This window comes from Salvia splendens, chromosome 8 (genome assembly GCF_004379255.2).
Source record: "Salvia splendens isolate huo1 chromosome 8, SspV2, whole genome shotgun sequence".
Lineage (NCBI taxonomy): Eukaryota > Viridiplantae > Streptophyta > Magnoliopsida > Lamiales > Lamiaceae > Salvia > Salvia splendens.
The window spans coordinates 25,052,518-25,064,419 of record NC_056039.1 but is presented as its reverse complement, the minus strand read 5'-3'; the positions used below and the strand labels follow the sequence as shown (position 1 = coordinate 25,064,419).

The following is an 11,902-nucleotide window of genomic DNA, read 5'->3' as shown; positions in this document are numbered from 1 at the left end:
TCCCTTGCTTCCGTGTCCTCCCTACCGCCGGTGGCATCTCAGTGAGACTCCCTGACTGGAGACAGTCCCAACTCCTCAAAAGAGAAAGTCTCAATGCCGGTGAACTGACTCTCCAGAGGAGTACTATGGGGGAGAATCACTAGACAATAAATTCATGTAGGGGCGATAGTTATTGTCCCCAGGTGATTGGGGGACCCCCTGCCTGCTCCCCCCGCAGCGGTAGGCATACTAGGCATCATCATCCCGGGCATGTGGGGCATCATCCCCATCATCGCGGCACTCATCCCGGGCATTTGGGGCATCATCCTACACCAAGGGGGTACATATTGTAGTACCCGAGCATCATCCTCGCCATTTGGGGTTGAGGCATCATCGGCGCCATTCCGGGCATCATCCCGGACATCGGTGCACTTCCCTTGGCATTTCCCCCAACTCTAACGGGAAAAGTCGGCGTTTGTGACTCGCTCGTGGCGGGGGAATCACTATCGTGGTGCTCCATTTATCTTCAAAAGAAATTAAAGTAGAGAGAGACTCGTTAAAACAAGTGGTGCGAATGAAATGAAGTTCAACGAGCCGTATATAGAGTTTTTTTTTAATTAAAAATCGGGACGTCAGTCGTGGCACCGCAATGGCGGACGTCACGACGGACGTCCCCGGAATGCCGCAGAACTCCGGTGTCCGCAACGCACGTCCGCATCCGCCTCCCTGCTGCCTAATGGCGGACGTCCGCCGGGACGGCCGCCGTTGCGGATGCTCTAACTCTCAAATATTCGTTATTCAATAAAAAAAAATCATAAACTAAAACTTCATCTTACAATAATTATACATTCAAATAAAAGTTTAAATAATAAATATGAACATCATATATACACATGAAAGGTAAAGGGAGTGATATTTGCTAACTCATTATTTAATTGCTAACTATAACTAATTTAAGACTATAGGATTTTAGAAATCTTGTGGTCTACAATTTGTCATGTGTAATTTCATTTTTCATTTTTTAAGATAAAAAAGATAATAGCAACTATCAAATTTAGGGTTTAGAAACACAATGTCAATACAATGTATGAAATACATCAACACAAAGACATGACAATGTCAATACAATTTCATATTAACATTGTATAAACATTATATTGACATATTATGTGATGTGTATTGATATAAAACTATTAACAAAATTTATGAATATTTACAAAAAAATTATCAAATTTTAACATCGAAACATATGCATGTTGGATCTCGTTGGAATCCTTATGAAATTATCTTTAATTTGATATATGTTATGCGGAAAAATAATTTAAATTGAGATAGTTATATGCATTTAAAGTTTTGGGATATTTTTAAAAAGTTAGTTATAACTATTTTGTTGTTAGTTGATATTAATACCCTAATTGATATTTTTTGTACATGATATTGATACTCAAGGTTGAATGATCTTGAGCTTTAATTCAAAATTTTAATGGGCTATCATTTAGTTGTAATTAGTAATTTAAAGATGAGTTAGCAATATAACACGCCCCTGAAATGTAATATGTGAAGATAAAGTCAGTGGAATATACTGTATCACATAATAACGTTTTGATGCATAGCTAAATACTATTAACGGAAAAAAATGAGATTTAAAAGTATTAAAACCTCCATCTTCTAAATAATCTTATTTATACTCCTATAATATAAAAATACTATATTCCATAAAATTAAGATTCACATTTTATTAATTTTTTTATTTTTATTTATTTACTTTAAAGCTGAATTAATGTGCTATACTAATAAAATTAATTACTTTATTTTTGATGCAGTACACGTTATCATTCTACATAAAATTAATTACTTTATTACTTCAAAACAATTCTAAGACCGTACATAAGAAATTAGAAAATAGATTGTAATCAAAGAAATTAGTAACAAACATTATATAAAAAATGTTAAAATTGCATTATTTTTAAATGTTGTACATAATATATCTAAAGATATTGATATCTAAAACTACGAACTTTGGCCAATTCTGATATTTTTCTTGAACTTGAAAAAGTGATCCAAAATTTCAGAAACTTTACATTTCGTGTGTTATTTCTCAGCATGACCTGAATAAGATATTTTCATCGAAAATTTGTCTACTTTGGCAACCGTGAAACATTTATGATATTTTTAGACCATTTTTAAAGTTCTTGACAAGTAGGATAAAAAGCCACCTAGATTTAGTTGTGCCATGTAGGATAAAAAGCCACATACACTAGTCGGATATAGTGATTGATTCGTCGGATGACTCACCTAATTTTAGACACGAGCTATACCTGCAAGTGTATGGTTAGTGTAGTAGTATATTATTAGCAGGTGAAGAGTATTGTATGATCGTATCCACAAAGAATAGTACCAAGACCTAAATAACGCGACTAAATCTCAATCACCATCTAGATAACCAAAGAGAGAGGAGTTCTAGGTCAATGAAATGAGAAAAAGAACTAAAAATAAAATAATAAAAAAATATGAAGACACGATCAAATGACGTGAATCTTATGGATTGGTGACAATGACTCTATGCCGATTGGGTGGTTGATCGATCTACAAGCTATTCTCCAATTTTCCTCTTATGAATGAGTGTACCATCCCTAAAGCTCCTATGATCCAAGCTCTCACCCAAGATGTCACTTTTTCTCGAATTTGATTGATCTAAATGTTCATCTTTCGAATATTATAGCCAAGTCTAAAAGCATTTTTCAAGCAACCAAATATAAAAATACAAGGAGGATTATAACAAACATGAACTAGGCATAGAATCAAATATTACGTACACATAGAAATAAAGGTATCAAATTCATAGAATTCGGCTTAAACCTAGTTCATCATGTTCCAAACAAAAGTAATAAACCAATGGGAAGAAAACCCGGTATATAATATTAATGATATGGTTATTTTGAATGAAATACCTCTATCTCTTGAGTTATTTATCCTTTTGGCAAAAAAAATAAAACATCAAATCTCACCTTTTTTACCCTCTTATATCTCCTTAGGATGTCAATCGGGTCCGCCCAGCGGTGCCAGCTCACGGGTTGCGGGCAGCACTGACATCCCTACATTTCTTACTTTATTTTTCTCTCCTATTTTATTTTATAGTTATTTATTTAACTCATTAATACAATTTTCTGATCTTCATGCCAAAATTTAGTTGAGACAGATGAATTAATGTAAGAGAATGTCCATTGTAAGACTTGTAACTTGACGCAGAAAAAAGTAGGGAACTGTAATGTGCCAGAGATTGTTGTGATAAACGCATAACGATTAGTTAAAAGTAGAGAACAATGACGTGGCAGAGAGCCGTGGCGTAGACGCATAGCGAGAGGGTATCCGTTGTGGATGCTCTTACGACCTATTGTACCATAATTATCCTCTCACTAACCTTTACTATTGCATAATGAAAATTTAAATTTGGGTTGGAAATAGTCCCATAAATAAAAAGTCTAGATTTTGTTCATGCTGATTGAATCACCAAACCCCTTTTCGATTTCGACTCTGCAAACACACACTACACGCACTCACACACACCTACAGATCACCCCCAAGGTGAAGGCGGCACACCCCTTCCGCCTCGACACCACGTCCCCGTTTCCCCCAAATCACCCAATCACTCCTCGATTCGCAGGTTTTCGTTAGCAAAACAACAATTCATCTCAAATCTCCGCGCTATTCCTATTCCTTGCCTCACTCACACTCCATTGTCTTATGTTTTCAGTTGATGAGATAATTGTGTGGTTTTTGGTGATGGGTTTAATGCAGGTGCAGTAGAGAGAGAGAGAGAGAGAAAGGAGAAAGGAAACGGACGTGAATCCGGCCTCGTATGCGCTTGGGCTAGGGGGAATAGCGGAATAGCATCAGCATGCACTGCATAAGGTAGCGTGGGTTGGAGTTGCTCCGTGAAATTGAGTGAATTGGACAATACGATGTCGCATCAGGTCGTTGAGGTGAGGAGGGAGGCGCTGGCCCCATGCATGACATGCCCTCTCTGCCACAAGCTCTTCCGCGACGCCACCACAATTATCGAATGCCTCCACACTTGTGAGCTTCTCTTCTCTTCGTTTTTGTCATTCAACTCTCTCCGATTTCCGATTTAGTCGTTAATCAATCGTGGCTGCTTGCATTTGAAATATCGATTTTGATTTCGATTTCGATTTCGATTTCGATTTCTGACTTCCGATTCTGCCCTTTTTCAATCTGGCTTTTCGTCATGCGGATTGCGAGCTATTGGATCTGTGTATTTAGATGCGTTTCTGGTTTTACGCGCTTGTGTTTGTGGGAATTTGTCTTTTGTATACTTAATTCGTTGTGATATATACAATGTCAGTGCTGCTGAATTGAATTGAAGGAGATTTGGTTCGAGAATATTCAGTTTACAGTTGAAAGATTTTCTGTTACCACATGCTAATTCAGATTCAAACAAGTGTAAAAAAATTCCCACCAAAGGCTTTAAACATGAATGGGTCAATTAACAGTACGTGCCTCTGCAGTTCATTGTTGTAATGTTGTTTAGGACTATGATGATAATCAATAACATTTAAGCGACTCATTAGAATCTGAAAATAACCATTTAAGTTTGCTACATGGCCCACGACATATGGCCAAATTGGCCAATCGTATGATTGGTCAGGAAATATGAATATGCTATGTTTTATGCAAATAATACTGCCTCTTTTTATGCTAACTGTGCATGTTTGATCAAATCAATGATGCATTGTTTTTCTTATCCCCAAAATTTCTGATAATTTGTTGTCTGTGCCTATCCATCTTCATTTATGCATTACTTAATTTTCTGTTTCTACGATGCTGTATAGTTTGCAGGAAATGCATTTACAAGAAGCTTTCAGACGAGGAAATGGAATGTTGTCCAGTATGCAATATCGACTTGGGATGTGTAGCATTGGAGAAGTTGAGGTCTGTTCTACTATATTTTTTTTATTTTGTTGATATCATGACTTCTGTTTTCCATCTTAGCTACAAACAAGTCGCACAAGCACACAACCTGTTAAACATGCTTTTATGCTGTCTTTAAATCCCTTTGTTGGACATAGAAATGCATGTCAATAGTGAAGCTAAATGGAGTTTTTTGGTCAAAATTCTACTTTAGATAGTCAAGGTGGCATTTTATACTTCAGTATACTCTGAAAGCTCTGTCAAATTACGTCTTATATTGGTGTTCTGTGTTCATAGATAGTAATTCATGGAGGTTTCTGTATTCGGAGGTAAATTTAGAATGGTCTTCTCATCATTTAACTAATATTTGATATCATTCCTGATTAGACCGGATCATAATTTCCAAGATGTGCGGGCAAAAATATTTCCACATAAGAGGATAAAACTTAAGGCCCCTGAGGTAGTGACTCCTGTTGCATTGCCTGCTAAGCGGAAGGAAAGATCTCTTTCATCGTTGGTGGTCAATACCCCAAGAGTATCAACACAGGTCAGCATGACTGGTAGAAGATCAAAATCTGTTGCTAGAAAAGCATCAAGAGGATCCAGCTTTACCATAGAAAGGCCCGTTTTAAATTCTGTTGTGGACCAACCTGAAAGCTCTAGCTCACAAGAGATGCTGAACAAATCAACTCACAATAATAGAAAGGTATGTGTAGTATAGAAGATTGTGAAACATTAGGCATGGGCTTTGTACGTTCCATGCACCAATTTTTAAGCTTACTGCTATTGTTGCAGAACTCCTCTGCATGTGAGCCATCTCATCACAGTCCTGATAAAGAAGGAAAGAATTGTTCTGAGCAATGGGAAGAAAAAGGTGATTTGTGGAAGCCTTTAACTTGTTTGGTCGAAGCAGCAAGCCGAAGCAAATCCTCTAAGTTCAACACACTAGATTCTCATGTCAAATCTGAAGAGAATAATCCCTATGAGAAGGAGGGTCTTCTCAGAAAAAACAAAATAAAGGAACAGATGAAGAAATCCAAAATTAATGAAGAGAAGAATTGTATAGAGCATACCCCTCAGGAAATTGAGAGGCCTAAAAAGCTACGCAAAATCCGGCAGAAAACACAAAATTTTGGGAACTTCAGGGTTCCGCCTCAGGTTCTGCTTGATGCTGCCAGTGCTAAAATTGACAGAAGAAGAAACTGTCCTATTTGGTTTTCTTTAGTTGCCTCTAACGAACTGTAAGTGGCTTATGCTGATCTTATTAGGATTAAATATTCAGAAACTTATTGATGAACCTGATATAAAAAATAACTTTTCAGAGATGGAGATGCATTGCCCTTGCCTCAGATTTCGGCAAGTTACTTGAGAATAAAGTAAGTTCTTACTATGTTTTGCTGTTCTGGCTGTTGTATGTTTCTGCTTTGGCATAACCAATAAGCGGCTCAACTTTTATTCTTATGACATCATATATTGATAGTATAGTGCCTAGTTATTAGCTTTGTTTTAATTGTTCAGATTAATTAATTATGATATTTCTTTCTTTTACAAATTTGAAGGCATTGTTAATCTCTTTACATGTATATCTGGTTAGTGTTAAGTGTCTGTCTATCCTGGTTGAATATTATGGAAACTAGCGAAATTGTGCATGCATATTGCTTGTTTTACTGCAAAAATTGACCCTTTATCTCACGAATATGCTTTGACACCATTTATACTCTATCTGAAACAATCGTAACAAATATCAACAACATCAGTTTCTTTAAGTGTTTTAATCTTTTGTTTCAAGCCTAGATGTGAAAGAATTTGTTTAACTGAACTATAGATTTTCGTTGATGATTTTTTTGAGATTTTGTTATGGAGTGATAAGGCAGTAAGAACCAATGGATAAACAACTCAAAGATAAAGAACAGAAAATGACTCTCAAGTTTTTGTAAACAAGAACCAACAGAACTTGGAAATAAAATGGATAATAATCCTCTCACCGAGGCCTCGGTTTTCACCGCCTAATAGCTTTGATCTCTCTGGATACATTCTTCAAGCTCCCCTATGAAATATATAGGAGTGCAGTAGACAATAATCCCACCAAATTTGCTCTAATTAATTCAATTATTCAATCAATCCCTAATTTATTCAAATCCCATGAAATCCTAACTTTCTTAATTTAAAACTAAATCAAAGATAATGCAATAGGCCTAGAAATCAGCAATCACTTGGATCCAATCACCATCATTTCCATTCCTAGTAATCGATATCAGATTTGCCTTCATTTTGTGCTTTTGATCCACTTAGATAATTACAATTGGTGTCTTCTGCAGATTGCAAGTGGTCCTTATATCCACAAAATTTTCTCTAATTAATTTGGTTTCTACAATTAACTTAACCTATTCTCTCTCTCTAAATGCATGAAAAGTTCTTACTAACTGGAGATGGTAATGGGGTATCTTGATTCCAGCATTTTATATTGGACCTGATTTGATGTTCTGAGTGATATTTCTATGAATGTGTAGATGACTGGATGCACATGATGCATGTATTAGCTTATATCCAAGTTTGCTGAATTTCTCATATATTGTAGTAGTTACATATAAACCATGGCAGTTTTAAGTGCTGGAGGATATTAACAGTTTTGGACTGTGTTTGACTATTTGTAAACAGTAACTTCATTTAAAATCAAATACTTTAACATATGATGACTTAGCTAAGTGCAAAAAGTGAAGGTTGAACTTGGAGCTCACATACATTCCTTCTTAATACCTTTCTGTGGTTTATAGTAAGGGTGGTAGATAATCAAGTTACCTTTACCTCACAATACATAAAATACCTGCCAATTGCATTATCTATTTAAGTTCCTTATCAAAAACAAATCATCTTAGTTTCCTTATCAAAATCAAATCATCTAAATTTCCTTATCATGACCAAATCGTCCAATTTCTCGTGCTTTTCTGTGCACCCTATTTTATTGGCCTTTCATACTTGTGCTTATCTGTGCATTCTCTTTGGCCTTTCATGTGCTTTTTCTGTGCACCCTCTTTGGCCCTTCGTCCTTAAACCCTCTTTCGCCATCCATCCCCTACGTCAGTTGTGATTTTATGTTGATTCATTGGACAAACTGCTGATTTGAGTGATTGGTGCACCACACTTGATAGTTATTGGTCCTTCTGAAATTGCTAACAAACTCTGAAGAGGAATTACAGTTGAAATAATTTGGAACGTTGGACTTCAATTTTCTTCAGCGAATTTAAGATATGTTGGACTGATGATGCTTGCCGAATCCCTAGGGCTTTAATCTACATTTTTTTCAGTCTTGGGTTATATTATTGTTGTTTCTTCTGAAATATCACTGAGGAAGAATTTGTAAGTTAAGACTTGCATACATAGTTCACAAAATTGTTTCTATGACGGATTATGTAGTGAAGAACTGAATCTTATTTTTATTCACGGCGTTCTTTCACAGGGATGGAAGTATACCAGTTTCGTTCATTCAAAAGTACCTCAAGAGGAAGTTAGATCTTACAAATGATGTTGAGGTAACTCATTTCCATACCTATGAGCATTCACTTATGTGGGAGTATGCACACACACACAGCATTTGGATTGCAAAGAATTAGAGTTTACATCTCCAATCAGTTCATTTGATATTTCCTGCGAATCAAACTCCAGGTTGAGATGAAGTGCATGGGGCAGAGCATCATCCCCACACTAACGCTGAACAATCTGGTTGATCTGTGGCTTCAAACAACTAGTACAGACAGAGTGAAAGCCACAATCGGCTCATCAGCCAAGGACTTCGTGATGGTGTTGGGCTATGCTCGCAGGGCACCTGATTCTTAGGCTCATCATGCCCCGATTTGGCCTTTCACGAGCACCGCACTTCAGCGTTTAGGAGCAAAGTCGCGATGAGAATGCATTGTAAGATGAGGTGTGAGGAGTGAATGTGGCATGTTTAGTGACTTGAAGTACCTGTTTTTAAATTTTATTACTACATGATTGTGCTCGAGCTCGACTCGTGAATGCAAAATGTGCCCTCTTTGTTCATTATTACATTGGACTTTTGACATAATTACGTTATTTAAGTTATATGTGAAACTTAACATATTTTTTCTTTTTTTAATTCAGATCGGGAATTTTGTTTATTGCAGGTATTTCTTTTACTACTCCCTCCGTCCACAAAAAATAGAACACAGTTTCCTTTTTTGGACGTCCACCAAAATTAGAACACAATCAAAAATGGAAAGTTTTCAACTACACTATAACCCCACACATCATTTTATTTACCACTTATGCCATTAGAATTAAAACTTAATTTTCTATTTAGCCTCATAATTTCTGACTCGTAAACTAATTACCCTAACTAATTAATTACCCCAACCCACCCAATTCCTAAACCTAAATTAATCGTGCCCTATCTAAAATTGAGATTGAAACATCTTCATCTTCGTCTTCATCTACATCTTCATCCTTCACGTCGCTCTCATCCTCCCTCTTCTGCTCGATCCATCTTCTCAATGGAGTCCGAAATGGAAACCGTCGTTCCGGATACACCCCCTAGTCGGCAGCGCAGCCGTAGCCCTCAGCAACGATTCCATCGAAATGTAAATCGAAGTTTGTTTCGAAGACCTGCTGTAAACCCTAGTCACGCTCGTGAACGTTTCGAGTCAGATCCAAACGGTGGTGGTGCCGGAGATGAGTTGGAAACGGTGGTGCAGGAAACGGTCCTTCCGTGCGACGAATTGAACGCGGTGGTGCCGGAGATGAGTCATCTGCTTGACGACTCTGACATGGTGGTGCCGGAGTTGGTGGTGTCGTTTGACGAATCTGAGACATTATCCTCCACATCCGAGACTGTAATCCTTGATTCTCGGCCGAGAACAGTGCGCCCTAAGTCGGATAAAGTTTTCCTCGAACTTCTGGCGATATTTTGTCCGGCAGTTTTGACACTTGATCTCTAATCAGGTGACTATCTTGCTATATCTGTCGATATATTGTCCTTGGTGTGCAATGCTGGTTGTATTTAATGTGTTGCGTCTGAATGTGACTGTCCTATGAATGTGTTACATTTGTTGGATGAATGTTTTGCATTTGTTGGATCATTGTGTTGGGGCAGAATCTGAATTTGAATGTCAATGATGCAATTCTGTATGAATATCTTGTGTTGTCTAATTTAGAAGTCACCCTGTGGAATTACATTTCATTCCATATGTTTGGAGGCTTGCAAATAAGCATCACACTAGTTGACAAACATGTACAAAAAGCTGAGACATTACATGCTTACCAAAATGTACAAAAAACTTTAACTTGACAACCTTACCAAAATGCACAAAAAGCCTACAATTCTAATGCTAACTATATCTGGAAATAGTCATTCAGAAATGACAGATCAATATCGGCACCAGCATCATTTTCAGGCAGCAGTAGGTAGTTCAAGCTGTCCCGAATCAAATCCTTGTCCACTTCAAGAAACATTGGTAGAAGCCCTAGATTTCTCAACCGTTGCTTGTTCATATGTGGAATCTTGTAGTTATTCCCACCTTTTACTCTCAATATCTCTGTCAAGCAACTTTGTAAGGTGAGGAAGACACTATCAAGAGTGTGTGGTGACAGTTCATCAAATGAAGCCACCACATTCTTCAAAAGGTCATCCACATTCTTGGCTGATTTGTCATCTTGTAATGACTGGATGGCCCTAAAGAAACCTAAGTCATTAACATTTGTGTCTGGAGAGTTAGGTGGCTGACAAACTATCTTAATATTGAAACCATCCGTATTTGCTGCTTCCTTGAATTCTTGATCATTTGGCATTATATGTGGTTTCGCATTATCTTGTTGGATGATAATATCCTTGCATGAGCTAGCTGGCCATTTTGCTTTTATGGCTGGAACAATCTGATAAATAAATGATAAATGTATTAATACTGAAAAATTGAATAAACTTATACTCCTATACATACCTGATTAATGATGCAGTCTTTCATGATTTCTTTGTTCACTGAATTGATTGGCTTAGTCTCTAATGTACCCCTAACTCTATTCTTGGAGTTTCGTTGTGCTGCCACTTGAGTAGTAAATGGAAAAATTCCATACTTCCCATCAAATAGCAATTCACCATTACTATCAAAGTGTGGCTTGCTTACGGCACACATGAACATAACTTTATTGATGAACCTTTTTGATTGGATGGACCTATAGGGCTCAATTTCATCGGGGAGAAGGTAGTATCTATCTGATGCTTTGGTCATGTAAAACCACTTCTCGTCAATATGAACTACGTTTTGCATGCTGTTGTAAAACATCTTATCCAAATTATTGTCTAACCTCAGCTGACTCAAACTCCATTTCATCCTAGCAATCTTATTTGCTTCTGAAAGTTGAGATTTAATTGCATTTGTGTGTGGCCTTAGTTTTCCCTGTTTAATCCATACACCTACAAGTGATTTACTGACCTCAAGCTTTGAAGCCATCTTTCTTATGGTTGTTCTTTCTAACACTGACAGAGACCTGAATTTAGCTTCATCAATCAATAATAAATCTGCATGTTGTTTGCCTTTCTTATTTGACTTGAATTGTATTGGCTCTCCTTTTGCAACCTGCTCCATTGCTGCTGCCCAAATGCGACGAACTGTCATGTAGCTGACTCCAAATGTTGTTGCTGCCTTCTTCTTTGATCCAAAAGGAAGATTTCCCTCAATGGTACATTGTAGAAGAAACTGGGCGATTAAATTTTTTTGGTCCACGGTGGTATCAAGGGTGTCTTTCTGTTTTACCATCTTGGGAGTATGGAATGTGTAGTTTTTTGTTTTGAAATGGCAGTTCTCTGTAATGAATGCTAATGAATGACTGGCCTTATGTATTTAAATGACTAGTTAATGCAACAAACTTTAATTCTGGAGGGAAATTTTCCCTCCGTCAAATTTAGCTGATTTCAAATTTTCCCTCTTTTCTTTTCATTGTAGGCGGTAATAAATGTGTTGAATTGGCTTACAATTTAATGCAA

General features: G+C 37.0%; 2 protein-coding genes across 2 annotated transcripts; one reads left to right on the top strand and one right to left on the bottom strand.

Annotated features, from left to right (window-relative positions):
• The first annotated feature begins 3,473 nt into the window (after positions 1-3,473).
• LOC121743655 (E3 ubiquitin protein ligase DRIP2-like) lies at positions 3,474-9,022 on the top strand. The gene is made up of 8 exons (XM_042136982.1): positions 3,474-3,643; positions 3,778-4,056; positions 4,830-4,929; positions 5,296-5,614; positions 5,704-6,149; positions 6,231-6,284; positions 8,366-8,438; positions 8,572-9,022. Exons 2-8 carry the CDS (start codon positions 3,942-3,944, stop codon positions 8,740-8,742), a joined length of 1,278 nt encoding a protein of 425 aa, XP_041992916.1. The 5' UTR covers positions 3,474-3,643; positions 3,778-3,941; the 3' UTR covers positions 8,743-9,022.
• A 1,232-nt stretch (positions 9,023-10,254) lies between these two features.
• Positions 10,255-11,675, bottom strand: LOC121745962. Its single transcript, XM_042139910.1, has 2 exons — positions 10,860-11,675; positions 10,255-10,794 (listed from the first exon to the last, which is right to left on the bottom strand). The coding sequence occupies exons 1-2, from the start codon at positions 11,673-11,675 to the stop codon at positions 10,255-10,257; spliced, it is 1,356 nt and encodes a 451-aa protein (XP_041995844.1).
• Positions 11,676-11,902: the final 227 nt, after the last annotated feature.

What these genes read in the sequence shown, in the direction of transcription:
- LOC121743655 (XM_042136982.1), top strand. Translation starts at nt 3,942, where the DNA reads ATGTCGCATCAGGTCGTTGAGGTGAGGAGGGAGGCGCTGGCCCCATGC. An exon ending in GTAGCATTGGAGAAGTTGAG is followed by an intron (nt 4,930 to 5,295) that starts GTCTGTTCTACT and finishes ATTCCTGATTAG; the next exon opens with ACCGGATCATAATTTCCAAG. An exon ending in CAACTCACAATAATAGAAAG is followed by an intron (nt 5,615 to 5,703) that starts GTATGTGTAGTA and finishes CTATTGTTGCAG; the next exon opens with AACTCCTCTGCATGTGAGCC.
- LOC121745962 (XM_042139910.1), bottom strand. Translation starts at nt 11,675, where the DNA reads ATGGTAAAACAGAAAGACACCCTTGATACCACCGTGGACCAAAAAAAT. An exon ending in AAGACTGCATCATTAATCAG is followed by an intron (nt 10,795 to 10,859) that starts GTATGTATAGGA and finishes TTTATTTATCAG; the next exon opens with ATTGTTCCAGCCATAAAAGC.